At 38.2% G+C, this 15,590-nt stretch overlaps 1 protein-coding gene across 4 annotated transcripts in view; it reads right to left on the bottom strand.

Moving 5' to 3' along the window:
- The window catches only part of LOC115213055 (acyl-CoA-binding domain-containing protein 5), a 75,892-nt gene that overhangs the window by 29,375 nt on the left and 30,927 nt on the right, over positions 1-15,590 (bottom strand). For 2 of the 4 annotated variants that reach the window (XM_036503989.1, XM_036503990.1), the window contains exons 2-4: positions 7,945-8,065; positions 7,347-7,434; positions 1,073-1,256 (exon numbers count right to left, since the gene is read on the bottom strand). In XM_036503989.1, the coding sequence (XP_036359882.1) occupies positions 1,073-1,256; positions 7,347-7,434; positions 7,945-8,065 (393 nt within the window). Of the gene's footprint in view, positions 1-1,072; positions 1,257-4,458; positions 4,597-7,346; positions 7,435-7,944; positions 8,066-15,590 lie in introns of those variants that run through there. The other 2 variants (XM_029781961.2, XM_029781962.2) reach the window with 2 other exon arrangements.

The raw sequence follows: 15,590 nt of genomic DNA, 5'->3' as shown, positions 1-15,590 counted from the left end.
TGTACCTAGAGTAGAAAAGAATATTGCTCAAATTATTCAATGAATCATCTATTAAAGGTAGCAATCTGGCAGAAACGTTAGCATGCCAGGCAAAATACTTAGCTGCATTTCGTCTGTCATTACGTTCTGAGTTCAAATTCTGCTGAGGTCAACTTTGCCTTTCATCCTTTCGGGGTTAATAAATTAAGTACCAGTTCTAATCAACTAGCCCCCTCCCCAAAAATTTTGGGCCTTGTGCCTAGAGTAGAAAAGAATATGTTATTTCATTCTAGTCATAGCTTGAATATTTTTACTTGTTTCAGTTATTAGACTGCATCCATGCTGAGGCACTACGTTGGGGGAATTTCCAGTTGAATTAATCAACTCTTGTGCTTAATTGTTTTTAGGTTTGGCACTTATTCTATCAACCCCCTTTGCTGGTGAGAACTAGCAGTAACCTTCTTGAAAACAACTGACAATGGTAGTTTTCTCCATGCTTTTCTGAGGATGGAAAAATATTTCTGAAAGGCCAGTCTGTTGTGTTGTGCTTGCTTTTATAAGCATGTCCATGGGTAGTAAATATACTGAATTCAAAAAAGAAACAGAAGCAGAGGTTGGAAAAAGAGTAGATAATCTTGTGGGCTTCCACTAAGTCAGCAGCTAGATGTCTATATTCAATTCAGACAAACTAACATTATTATCTAACATTAAGATTGCATCAATGAAAAGAATGTATTTATACCATTGTTAGTAATAGTGTTAGTGTAAATAATTCACTGTGACAGGCCTCAAAAACCTAACAAGAAATACTTGTGCAGTAAGGAAATGACAGCATTAGTTCAATGATTAATATTATTTTCATAAATTTCAATACTAGGAGACAACTCAAGGCATGTTTCTGTATTATGGAACCTCCTCAATGAAGCTTAAACCTCACTGAACTTACCAAAGTCTTGACGAGAGACTCGCTAAGTAGCTGTATTATAAGGTACAAGAGTACACATGAAAAATTAGCATATTTAACAAAGGTTAATTGCTCAGGGATGTCATGCACATAAAAAAAACAAGGCTCAAGCAAGTGTAGTTACATTACCTTTATTTGTTAATGCAATTGGCTCTGACTTGAAGACATCACCATTTGCCACATCTCCATTCAGCTTTCGAACATTTTCTTCAGATTTCTCACCAATAGCTTTGTCATCAACCAATTCATAAAAATTGCCGAGTTTCTCAACAAATTCAGCAACTAACTGAGTCTGTGGCATGGCCTCAACAATCTGCAACATTTAAAGGAAAACCAGTCTTTTATCCTTATTTACTTAATTCAGTCATTGGAGAGCAGTCATGCAAGGGAACTGCCTTGAAGAGATTTAGTCAATCAAATCAACACCCCAGTACTTATGGGGCACTAAGTTAGGGGGACACAGTCAAACTAACACCTGTTGTTAAGCAATAAAGGTGGAGACACAAACACATACAGGGGAATTCTTTCAGTTTATATCTACCAAATCTATTAACTAGGCTTTTGTCACCCTGGGGATGACATTTGGTCACCCTGGGAAAGATATTTGGTCACACTGGGGAAGACATTTGGTCACACTGGGATAGACAGTTGGTCACCCTGGGGAAGACATTTGGCCACCCTGGGGCAGACAGCTGGTCACCCTGGGGAAGACATCTGGTCACCCTGGGTAAGACATCTGGTCACCCTGGAGAAGACATTTGGTCATCCTGGGGAAAACATTTGGTCATCCTGGGGCAGACAGCTGGTCACCCTGGGGAAGACATCTGGTCACCCTGGAGAAGACATTTGGTCACCCTAGAGAAGACATCTGGTTACCCTGGTGAAGACATCTGGTCACTCTGGGGAAGACGTCTGGTCATCCTGGAGAAGACATTTGGTTACCCTGGAGAAGACATTTGGTTACCCTGGAGAAGACATTTGGTCACCCTGGGGAAGTCATCTGGTCACCTGGGGAAGACATCTGGTCACCCTGGAGAAGACATCTGGTCAACCTAGGAAAGATGTCTGGTCACCCTGGAGAAGATATCAGGTCACCTGGGGATGACATTTGGTCACCCTGGGAAAGACATCTTGTCACCCTGGGGAAGACATCTAGTCACCCTGGGGAAGACAGTTGGTCACCCTGGGAAAGACATCTGGTTCCCCTGGAGAAAACATTTGGTCACCCTGGGTAAAACATCTGGTCACCCTGGGAAAGACATCTGGTCACACTGAGAAAAACATTTGGTCACACTGGAGAAGACACTCGCCTAAGGTGCAATGCAGTGTGACTGAACCTGAAACACAAGGTTGGCAAGCAATCTTTTTAATACAAAAAAAAATGAAACAGACTTTGGGAATGTTAATATAAGATACAGATATATTAGGCGACCCTGTAAACATGTATAAACTTACAACAAGCAATCATCTAGGCATGGGATGAAGATATAGCTATGTGGTTACAGAATTTGCTTTCTAACCATGTGGTCTTAGGTTCAGTCCAATCGTGCCGTACCTTGAGCAAAGTGTCTTTTACTATAGACTCAGACCAACCAAAGCCTTGTGAGTGAAATGGAGAGAACAGTGATTGTTTGTCACTTCTCATATGTATCATCAATACCACCACCACTACTGCTGCTACTGCCATCACCATCATCATCATCATCATCATCATCAGTTTATGTCAGCTTTTCCATACAGGTTGAACAGGTCATCAGAGTCTAAAGCAGTTCTTAATCAAAACTACTATCTCTGTAGATGGGTCAGGGAGGATGTCTTGCTCATAAATGTCATAACTATGTATATGTCTCTCTGTGTACATGTGCATGTGTGTATGTAGGTGTGTATGTGTACGCAGGTGTGTGTGTGTATATCTATATATATATATATATATTATATATATATATACATATATACACACATACATACACATATAAATATATACACACGTATATATATATATATATATATATATATATATATATAAAATATATGTGCATGCATATCACACACACATATATTACTTAATGTAATGTATATATATATATACCCAGACAAGCACAACGCCCCCCACCCCCACCCCCACCCGTTCAATGGATGGTGCTGAGTTGTCAAACATTTAAACCAAATTTTCTCAAAACAACTTGTTCGACTGTCCTATTTTGTGACATTATATCAAGCCAGCTGGCATTTTTTGCGCAAACTGCACGTGCATTTTTCTTGTGCACACATAGTATCGATTGCAACAGCTGATGTATTTGTGCGTACAAATGCACATTCCCACGGCTTTATCAATCGCATTCTCACCTAGAATTGATTTTTGTAATTTTTTCAAGACTTATACATGCCCCGATACCGTCGGTATCTACATATCAAATTTGAGCGCAATCGGATGGAGGATGCCCGAGATCCTAGAAAACACACTCACAGACAGACAGAACAGATTTTATATAATAGATATATATATATATATATATATATATATATGTATATATATATAAATATATATATACTCACACACATATACATACAGTGAGAGATAGAGTGTCTTGTTGAAGGACACAATGTTCCGCCAGGAATCGAACTCAAGACCTTATGAGTGTGAGCCAAATAACTTAACCAGTAAGCCACTCGGCCGGCGAAAATGAATTGTATCTGTGATTGAAAGGGCCGGTCTTGCACATTCTGTGTCACACTGAATCTGTGGAATGCTCAGCCACTTATATACTTTTTTACTTGTTTCAGTCATTTGACTGTGGCCATGCTGGAGCACTTCCTTTAGTCGACCCCAGGACTTATTCTTTGTAAGCCTAGTACTCATTCTGTCGGTCCCTTTGCTGTATCGCTAAGTTATGGGGACGTAAACACACCAGCATCAGTTGTCAAGCAATGTTGAGAGAACAAACACAGACACACAAACATATACACACATACATACATATACATATATACGACGAGCTTCTTTCAGTTTCTGTCTAGCAAATCCACTCACAAGGCTTTGGTCGGCCCGAGGCTATAGTAGAAGACACTTGCCCAAGGTGCCACATAGTGGAACTGAACCCAGAACCATGTGGTTGGTAAGCAAGCTACTTACCACACAGCCACTCCTACATCTATGTTTACTCTCATGAGGTTGAATCAACCGGAACACTCTTTGTTCTGACAGAGAACTAGACCAAGAATACACACACACACACACACACATATATATATATATACATACATGTACATACATATATACATACACACACACATATATGTATACACACACACGTATTCATATAAATTTATCAAACACAGAAACATTCATAAAATAAACACCAACTGGAAAGCTTTTAAACTGAACATGTTAATATAGACAGATATAAATCAAAATAACACAACATAATCCACACTGCAGCAGAATGCGAGACAACCATGTCACTGTGCTTGTCTGCTGCAAATTATTCTCTCAATGAAATAACATCATTACTCACAAACATTTTCCTCAAGAGACAGGTCATATTGCTGTGAAGCCTTAGGCAAAGTGGTCCTTCAAAATATGTTTTTAAACTTCCATTCATTGTATTTGTTATGCTGTTTTATCAGGCAGTTTAAACAGTAACTGACACTACCTGCTCACTCCCGTTCCTGCTTTCTCTCTCTCTCTCTCTCTCGCCTTCTCTCTCTTCTTCACCTTCTCCCTCTACTATTGTCCTCAATACTTTTGTTTTTCAAAAAATGTTAGGCTTCACAACCTATTTAGCAGCTAATTAAACATCCCGCATTGTTTAACTCTTGGATTCTCTAACCTCATTTGTCTGATGTCCTTTTGTCATATATAGGTAAGTGTCACACCCCAGTCCCTTTCTCCCCCACCCCACCCCTAGTTACACCATGTTACCCAGTTTAACACACTACCCCACCTGGCATATACATGCCTTTAGAGGAGTTCACTTTGCTGCAGGCATTGAGACCAGGTCCCCAACAGGGGTTTTCTGTCACCTCTCATTTCATCATCAACCTTTGCATTTCCCAAAGATGCCGAAAACTAGAACTAGACCTGCTGAACAATTTTTCCTTCTCATCTCAGCCCAACACAATCCCTCATATCACTTCCTATTAACATACAAATGCTCTTCTTTCTACTAGTTTGGAATCTTTGGTTCAGTGTCAAAATGTGTCTTCATTCTGTCTTTTCTGTAGTTATTTCCATGGTCATAGCACTGATGAACTCTATGGTCTACTCATCACCCACTTCTCTTCCCATGTGCATTGCTTCTTAGTCGAGCTACCTGTTAGTTGCAAGTCCTTTTATTCTAATAGTTCCATTCTTCAAACTGCTTCTCTCTGGAACTCACACCCATCATCTTGTTTTTTATTAGTCTATGATATTCAGTCTTCTAAGCTTCTTGTCAATCAATTTCTTTTGAATTAGGACCCCTTTTTAACCCCCTTCTTTCTAGATCTTTACACTACAGCAAAGGGACCGATAGATTAAGTACTAGGTTTACAAAGAATAAGTCCTGGGGTCGACTAAAGGTGATGCTCCAACATGGCCACAGTCAAATGACTGAAACAAGTAAAAGAGTATATAAGCCTTATTTGAGACACTATCATATGAAAAAATATCCTACATTTTATTTTTCTCCAAGGTGAAAATCTTTTAACTCCTATCTAAAGTTCATGTCTACAGTCCAGACTAGAGTTCACATTAAATATTCATTCTGAAAGATGCCTTTCTGCACGTAAGGAGCTTCCACTCTACCTACAACTTACTTCTCTCCTCTGGGTATTAGCATAAAAGACTTTGTTGCTAACATCTTCCAGTACCTTTCATTCAGTCTCCCTCCTCCACCCCTCACACTTCCAAATACATCTGCTTCTCCAACCATCAACAACTTTCTGACACTATTTCTTGCACTGAGGGCATCTATCCCACTTAGTCCCTCTCCAAAGCCATCAGCCTCTGTAATCACATCACTTACAATTCCTCAAGTCTCTCAAACCCATCTCACACTGGCGCTGTTTTTGTAGAAACTGAAACTTTTGCAATCCTCAGCTCTCCTCCTCAACTCATTCTATCCCCTTCATGTACCTCTAACTGACTTAAAACCAATCCAAAATCACTGAACCCATTTCTGAGCCCCCAAACCCAACTTCAATCAGAACACTTTAACACTTATCAGATTGTCCAACCAGTCATTTATCCTGACAAACCATCACACAAATTCATATCACCTCTACTCAGACACTCTCGACTCTTTCATCTTTCCTCTTGCTCATTATGTAATCTATGTCCATCTCCTCCTCCTCGTCATTGTCCTCATCATCCTTGTCGTCCTCCTCCTCTTCGGCAGCATCATTATCATCATCATCATCTAGACATTATTGTCTTGAGTCATAGGACTCATAGGGCCAGTTACCTGGTTTCAATACATGACCAAAATCACATTTCCCAAATGAACAGGATGCCAGACCATTGCAGGGTAACTCGTTTACAGCTGAGTGGACTGGAGCAACATGAAATGCTCAGAAAAACAATGCACTGCTCAGTCTGGGAATTGAAACCATGATCGTGCAATTGTGAGTGCAACACCCTAACTACTAAGCCATATGCCTTCACTCTTTAGGCCATGTAATAAACAATACACTGAGTCTTTCCTTGCCAAAATGTCAGCCTTCTGGAATTCCCAAAGCAATGGAATGGTTATGGAATATACATCAATATGGAATACACATCAATAAAAGAATGGAATGGAATATACGTCGATTCACATGAGTTAGAGAATACATGTAATAATGACAAAAGAGAAATTAAAATATGAAAAACCCCAACCCGAAAATGACCCTTGCGGTCTTGCATTTCTTCAAATACTCTGAAATATATTTTCAGGAGTGATGTTAGTTTTAAAACTAAATTCTTGCATAAGCCTGAAATCTATGAGTTGATAAAAATAGAGCTAGAATTGTAATGTTTATCTCTTTTCCAAAAGAATTAACAGCTGAATATAAATGAAATGGTTTCAACCAAGAATCAAAACAAAGTGACCAGAAGCACTACTCAACAATACTTGTTTTGTTTTGATATTTCCATACTTAAAGATGATTAAAGAAATCAATATTTCACCCTTTACCATTTAACCTGGCCGTATTCAGCCCAAATATTCTACCTATTTTATGATCAACCTGGCCAGATGTAGCCTTTTACACTTGCCTTACAATATCATTCTGAAAATAAACAATTGCCTCATTGAAATCTTGAAGCTACAAGATACTACATGATTAATTCAAAATAATGTGAATAAATAAGCATCACATTTAACAGAGTAATCTAAATGGTAAAGGGTTAAAGAATGAAAATATTAAAAAAAAATGTACACACAGCTTGTTTACTCACTGTTTTTAGTTGATCCACGTAACATGACATTGCTTCCTCCTTGGACATCTTTCCAAGTTTATTCCATGCTTCCCTGTAAATAGGAAAATGGAAACAAAACCAATGAATACAAGAAGTTTTCATTCAATTAGACTCTCGTCATCTGATGTCCTACAGAGCAGTGTTAGGAGGGGCCTGCAAGGATTGAAAAAAGGGATGACAAAAGAGGGTGGGCAAATACGTATTGCACTTGCACCTTTTTAACCCTTTCATTATCATATTTATTTTGAGGTGCTCTGTGTTTCTTTCAATTAATTTGAAATATAACAAAGAATTTAGTAAAATCACTTAGTTATCATTAAGTTAGTGTTAGGAACATAAATTGTGACTAAGGTTTGGTGGGAGATTTTAATTGAAAACTTATGAAAACAAGACATTTGTACTATATATAAAAAAAAAGAATTTTACAATTACTTTATCTACGATGTATTGAGTACTACCCCAAGTACTGACTTAGATCATAAGTGCACTTAATGAGAGCCAACTTGTGACCAAAGAACAATGACAAGAGCAAATAAAAATAACTTAAAGTGTCAATAGCTACCATTTGGCTTTCTTGACCACATCCCAAAAGTTTGGTTTCGGAGCTGTGCAATGACCTTCTGTTGCTTGTTTGTAGAAGGCATAAAACTTCAACAACATCTCATTTGAAGGCTGAAAGGACCCTGTTGACAGAATAAGAACAGACAACACATTGAGTTAACATAATCAAAGCAGACTATGAGGGTAAAAAATATGAATATAACCAAAATACATCAACAACCATATTCTTTCTTTTATTTGGTTTTTGGTTGTTTGACTGCAGCCATGCTGGAGCACCGCCTTTAGTCAAACAAATTGACCCCAGGACTTATTCTTTGTAAGCCAAGAACTTATTCTATTGGTGTCGTTTGCCGAACCGCTAAGAGATGGGGACGTAAACACACTAACATCAGTTGTCAAGCAATGGTGGTAGGGGGGGACAAACACAAACATATACATATATATGTGTGCATGTGTGTGTGTATGTGTGTGTGTGATGGGTTTCTTTCAGTTTCCATCTACCAAATCCACTCACAAGGCTTTGGTCAGCCCAAGGCTATAGTAGAAGACACTTGCTCAGGGTGCCATACAGTGGGACTGAACCTGGGACCATGTGGTTGGGAAGCAAGCACCTAACCACACAGCCTATATTCATATTTATCATCTTTACGATTTGTATCGTCATCTTCATAATCATCATTGTTATCTTCATCATTACCATCTTCACTGTTATCATTAACATTATCCTTAATGTAATTATCATTTTCTTCAACAGAAGAGCCGATCACTATAAGTAGACAGAACACGAGGAAGAGGGAGACCCAGGAAGATATGGCATGAAGTACTGAAGATGGTGAACCATTCAGACAAGATGACAAACGACCAAGATACCTGGCATCTCATTGTACTCAAGAAGACCTGTCCTCCACAGCAGAAATGTTCAGGCTGTTTCCCCTGGTGAAGAGGATTGACCTGCAAGAGTCTTGTGCCGGTGCCACATAAGAGCATTCATGCAGTGCCACATAAAAAAGCACCCAGCACACTCTGTAAAGAAGTTGGTGTTAAGAAGGGCATCCAGCCCTAGAAACTATGCCAAATCAGACTAGAGCCTCGTGCAACTCTCCAACTTGCTAGCTCTGATCAAACCGTTTGTTGAGACTATGATAAAATGCACCCAGAACATTTGTAGAGTAGTTGGCACTAGGAAGGGCACCCAGTGCCAGTGCCTCTTTGATTTTCAGATATTGTTATAAACCACTTAATCTATTGGTATCTCTACAGAGAATGTATTGAACATTCTCAACACATGTGCATGTGAAGTGGCTGAATAGGTAAGACACCGGACAATTAGATTTTGGGGCATGGGTTCAAACCTGATTTCAAAAGTAGGACTGAACCTGGAACCATGTGGTTGGGAAGCAAGCTTCTTACCACACAGCCATGCTTTATCAACAAAAATGTATAAAAACCTAACAATTAGAAACTAATTTGTAGACCAATATATTCCTCAATCTTATCTTAACCTTCAGTACCAATGTTCACTAATTTACATTGTTATTATGATTACATCAAATTAAATGAACTATCTACTGACTGGCAACAATTAGATTAGACTGATGCCATTATATCTCATCACACACACGCACACACATACATGCTTCATCATCTTCAAATTTCAATAATTCATTTATGAGGATTATCTAGAGTTAAAAGAAAGTCTGAACAGAATTATCAAATAGTAGAACCAGTAATATGAGATAGCTAAATTAAAGGATTAATTTTTAACTGTGGGTGTTATTGATGTTGTTGCTGTTGTTGGAGTTAAGCCACAGGTCAGCCCTGGCCAAATAGACAAATGATCAAAGGCATTCTAAAAGTGACTGTCCAGATATCTTTAAAATTCATCAACAAATAGAAATTCACTAAAATAAACCCTCATTTCAGGAAACTGACTGGAAGACAGAACTTTACCCCACCCCAACTTCACCTTCCTCTCCAAACAGCAACTGAAGGGCTCAGTAACAAAAAAAAAATCCCATTTATGTTAAAATATGATAAGAGATGTGATACAAGAAAAAAATGGGAACAAAAAGTATTTTTATTTAAAGAAAAGAAACTTAATTACTTCTGAAAATAAAAACAAGATACAAAAACATGAATTTTGACGGAGGGGTATAGTTGATTTAATCAATCTTATTAGTTCACTGTTACTTGATTTAATTGGTCTCTCTCACCACCACCACCACCAGATTGTTAAAGGACTAAGTCCACCCCAGTGGTGGTTCAATTTCTGAATTCAGAACCTACTAGAAATACTCTCATCCAACTGCTTTGGCCCTTAACTCCTTACATTCTAAGGAGGCCAGACCAGATTCAGGTAATGATTCCTCGATACTCCTCAGTTGTGACATTCTACAGTCTACATTGCAATCATCCTGGATGGTTAAGGTACCCCAGAGCCAGGGTACCAGAGTACTCTGGGTGTTGTAACCAGTTCAGTCAAAGACACCAGTTGGCAGTAAGATAAATTATGCCTTTTAAAATTCATTTCCATTCTTCCTTGATCAAAACCAGTTGTAACTTTTCTCACCTGTTTCTGCCATTACCTTAAGGACTCTTCTTAAATTTTCTTTCTCCAAGAAGTTGAGAGTCATTTCAAGAGTCCATAGGTAGATCTACCCGCAAACCCTCTCACACGCACCTCTAAACCAACATGCAACAAACTTACTCCACAGTATCTTCTTCCATGTGCGATGGTCATATATACACTGGGTGTAAGACAAAATGAATCTAATTCAATGCTGAATATCCCTCATTGGGAGCCTCTATGTGGTCACTCAACTAACTAGAAATAGCAGCTAAATCTCTAAAACTAATTCCTTCACACACACACATCATCTCTGAAAAGGACATGTTAGGAAATATGGTTCCTGGGTACCCTGCACATAGGAAAAAGACAGAATGGTATGGCTTGAAATGCCCTTGATCGCAGCTCTCTTGGATTCAGCAACAGTGCTAGTAGTAGTACTACTAGTATGACTTGTCACCAACACACAGCTGTTTGTTTATATTGCAGTATTGTATACTAATAAGAGAGAGAAAAATGGGTGATAGAAAAGCAGAGGAAGGGAAAGGGAGGGAAATGTGAAGAAGGGTGTGAGGAAGGGAGAGAGAGGGAGAAAGAAAGAGAGAGGGGGAGAGAGAAAGAGAGAGAGGTCGGAAAACATGAATGGGATTGGTAAATAATTTAAGAAAAAGCATTTACTGTTTTGTTTTGTGTGTGTGTGAGTGTGTGTGTGTGCGCCCGCACTCAGCCTTGACTATGTTCACTTACAGACCTGTTGACACAAATCTCTTCATATTGTGTGAGTGTGTGTATGTGTGTGTATGTACATATGCACGTGTGTATACATGTGTGTGTGTATATGTGCATGCATGTATGTGTATACATGTGTGTGTATACATGTGTGTGTGTTTGTGTACTCAGCCTTAGCTATGTTCACCTACAGACCTGTTAACATAAGTCTCTTCATATCAATTGAATATGTGTGTGTGTGTGTGAATATTGTTTAACTCTTTAAATGCAATATTAAAGTGCATGGTTATTCCATTAAGGATTTTAAATATCTATTCAAAAGCAGAACTGGCAGCTTCTACAAATCACATTTGCCTCAATAAACTTGACACACCTCAACAAAAGAATAGTTCCAAACATGACATTCCTCAACAAAATATAGATTGGTATATAAAACTGCTTTCTGCATTCAAGGCTAATGAAATTTTCAGTGGTTATATCTCATTTCTGAAGTAGAAGGAATTAACTTCAGGCCTAGAGTGAAAGACATTTCTAGCAATGACCATTTCATCTTTTATAATAATCTAGGACAACATTACCATGTGTACTCTAAAATATCATCATCATCATCATCATTCGTCATTGACATCATCAACATCAATGTTGTCGTCATCACCAACTCAACCACCACCACCATCACCACCACCACCACCACCACCATCATCATCATCATTCGTCATTGACATCATCAACATCAATGTCGTCATCATCACCAACTCAACCACCACCACCATCGTTTAACATCCGTTTTTCCATGTTGGCATGGGTTGGATGGTTTGACTGGGGTCTGGAGAGCAAGCAGCTTCACCAGGCTCCAATCTGATCTGGCAATATTTCTACAGCTGGATGCCCTTTCTAACACCAACCACTCTGAGAATGTAGTGGGTGTTTTTTATGTGCCACCAGCACAGAAGCCAATCAGGTGGCCCTGGCGTCGATCACGTTTGAATAGTGCTTTTTACGTGCCACTAGCATGGGAGCCAGTCATACAGCCCTGGTATTGATCACAATCAGATAATGCTTTTTACGTGCCACTGGCATGGTAGCCAGTCAGGCAGCCCTGGCATCAATCACATTTGGATAGTGCATTTCACATGCCACCAGCATGAGAGCCAGTCAGGTGGCTCTGGCATCGATTATGTTCGGAGAGTGCTCTTTACATGTAACCGGCACGAGAGCCAGTCAGGCAGCTCTGGCATCAATCACTTTCAGATAGTGCTTTTTATATGCCCCTGGCACAGAAACCAGTCAGGGGGCATTGTCATCGGCCACATTCAGATGATGCTTTTTACATGCCACTATTTCATAAAAAACAGTTAGTGTGATTTGAGAAGGATTTGACTGCTATTTTTAATAGGACAACCAAACACACGGAGGCTTCCTCATTGCCAGCATAACTTAGTCAACAGAGCATAACTTTTTTGGCCAATAGTTATTTTTAAGTTTATTTATCAAACTGATTTTATTATTTCGTTAAATCTTTTGTCTATTTTTTACACGTTTCAGCCACTGGAATGCAGCTATGCAGGAACTTCAAATTTATTTCATTACCTCCGCCAAGGAAGGAGGTTATGTTTTCATCGGCTTTGGTTTGTCCGTCTGTGTGCAAAATAACTCAAAAAGTTGCAAACGGTATTTGATGAAACTTGCAGGAAAAGTTGGTAATGACACAAGGAACAGGTGATGAAATTTTGGTAGTGATCCGAGAATTTTTATCAATTCTTGAAGGATTTCTCATTTGTTATATTTACTTTACATGAAGTATTACAATGTTACATTCTTTGATTATCTCTCTTGAAAACACGTTCATCATTTTCACGTAACCTATGGTGGCGTTGCTGTTTCCAAAGTTTATTTTTGTTTCTCTATTAGTAATTTTATTTTCGTGAATCTATCTATCTTAAAATGAGCTGCTTGGCGGAGGTCTGCACTCTCCAAGTACTTTGCTAGTTTATAGTTTATTAAACTTAATATATTTATTATATCAATTTTATTTATAGTGTACAGGTATTGGAATGGGAATGTGGTTAAGGAGTTTGCTTTCCAACCACAGGGTTCTGGGTTCAGTCTCAATGTGTGAAACCTTGGGCAAGTGTCTTCTATTATAGCTCTGGGCTGACCAAAGCCTTGTGAGTGGGTTTCATAGACGTAAACTGGAAGAAGCCTGTTAGATGTGTACCTCTGTGTGTGTGTGTGTGTGTGTGTGTCTTTGTGTCTATGTTTGTCTCCATCAATGCTTGACAACTGGTTTTGGTGTATTTATGTCCCCATAACTTAGCAGTTCAGCACAAGAGACCAATAGAATAAGTACTGGGCTTCAAAGAAGTAAATAAGTACAGGGATCAATTCATTCAACTAAAATTTCTTCAAGGTGGTGCCCCAGCATGGCCACAGTCTAATAACTGAACAAGTGAAAAAAAAAGGGAATAAACATAGCCAGGTTGCTGTCTTAACCTTTTTCAGTGGAAAGCAGATATATCCACCAAAAGATTTCACTACCCTTAACTGCAGAAAACAGTTTTATGTACCAATCTATCAATCTATCTTTTGACTAGCATTAAAGACCCGTCATTGCCGGGTCATAGTGCTAGTGCATGTATATATGTGTATATATATATATATATGTGTACATATTACATGTACATCTATATATATACATCTATACATAAAATACAAAATACAAAGTTATATCTTGATATCGCTAGTGATAACAATACTCAAAATATATAACAGACTGGAATTGTTAGCCCATCTCTTGTAATTTCGATCAATTGTATCTTGTCCTCCCTCTTGTATAGAAGTGTGGCTACAATCTGACGGCTGCAGCAAAATTCATGTTTGGACTTTCTTCTATCGAAGACATTTTAACAAAAATACTTCTGTCTAAACAGTGAAAATATTGTCAATTTCCCCAAACAGGGACACAATTCAATTTTTAAACAATAACCAAAGCTCCTTCTCCCAAAGTGGGAGGGTTACGGTTTACAATTATTTAACAAATGCAACACAACAATGCTTCCCTTACGAGGAACTAACAAACGTGATAACAATAGTTAAACAGAAATAATAACAACAAACCTTATGGTAAACCAAAAAGCAGTACTCTGTTGAAGCTATAGGCCTTTATGGATCAGAAATAAACTAACAGCGGTACTCAGTAGAATGCTTAATGCTAGCTAATTAGCAAATAATCTAATGTAAAAGCCGTGCACACCTCCATCTGGACTATTCCATTTCTGCACTTAAATTTTATTTTTTATTTATTCCCATTCATGTGAAACCACTGATTCAAGTTCAAGTCATTGATGCAATTTTATACCAATTGCTATATTTTTATTTTTGTTATGTTACGATAATATTATACTTTAGTTTGATTTTAATTATTACTTACTACATATAATTCAATTGTTATTATTATTTTTATTGTTAAAGTGAATGTATCTGACATAAAATAGAGAAATGTTTTTGTTTCACTTTTAACACGTAATACTGAAATAGTGGAGAAGATATGATATTGCTATGGGCTCACTCTAGGCAAGAAGTTGAACATTTTTTTTGCCCATGAAACTACATGGACCCTAAGTATGGCATGTGTAAAATTTGAATGAAATTGGTTGTGTAGTTCTCAAGTTTTGGGGAAACACACAGACAGACAGACAGACACACATTCTCAGTTTTATATATATAAAGATAAGGAATGTCATGTTTGAAACTTTTCTGTTGAGATATGTCAAGTTTAATACAGTTCTATATTTAAGAGATGAGGAATTATGTACATTATTTACATTATTTACAATTGATGGATAACAATCTATTAAGCAACCACTACCCCAAAAACATACTATCTATTCCAATTATGAAGAAAGGAGAGGATGAAACCAATAAACTGTCTACAGTCTGTCTACCCTATGTGAAAGAGCTCTCCGAAAAGATACAAAAGATTTGCAGCCCATATGACGTCAGGACAGTGTTCAAGAGTAATACAACACTTCGCAAATATCTCCTTCAAGTAAAACCACCAATAGAAGAGAATATGACCAAAAACTACATGTACTCCATCCCATGCAGCTGTGGTAGGTTATACAAAGAAGAAACATGCCACCCCCTCAAAATAAGGGTAGAGGAACATAGCAAAGCTGTGACACGAGGAGATACTGATAAATCAGGTATAGCTGATCATGTATGGAAAAATGGAGACCACCTCTCCCTGTGGGATGAAGTTGAAATAATAGACAGATAACACCACTGGAAAATAGGAAAACTAAAAGAAGCAGCACATATGCTAGGACACAATAACCTCCAAAGCAGACTGA

The sequence above is a fragment of the Octopus sinensis genome, linkage group LG6 (genome assembly GCF_006345805.1).
Source record: "Octopus sinensis linkage group LG6, ASM634580v1, whole genome shotgun sequence".
NCBI lineage: Eukaryota > Metazoa > Mollusca > Cephalopoda > Octopoda > Octopodidae > Octopus > Octopus sinensis.
Note: the sequence above shows the minus strand (reverse complement) of the source record. Positions and strands in the feature narration are given on the sequence as shown.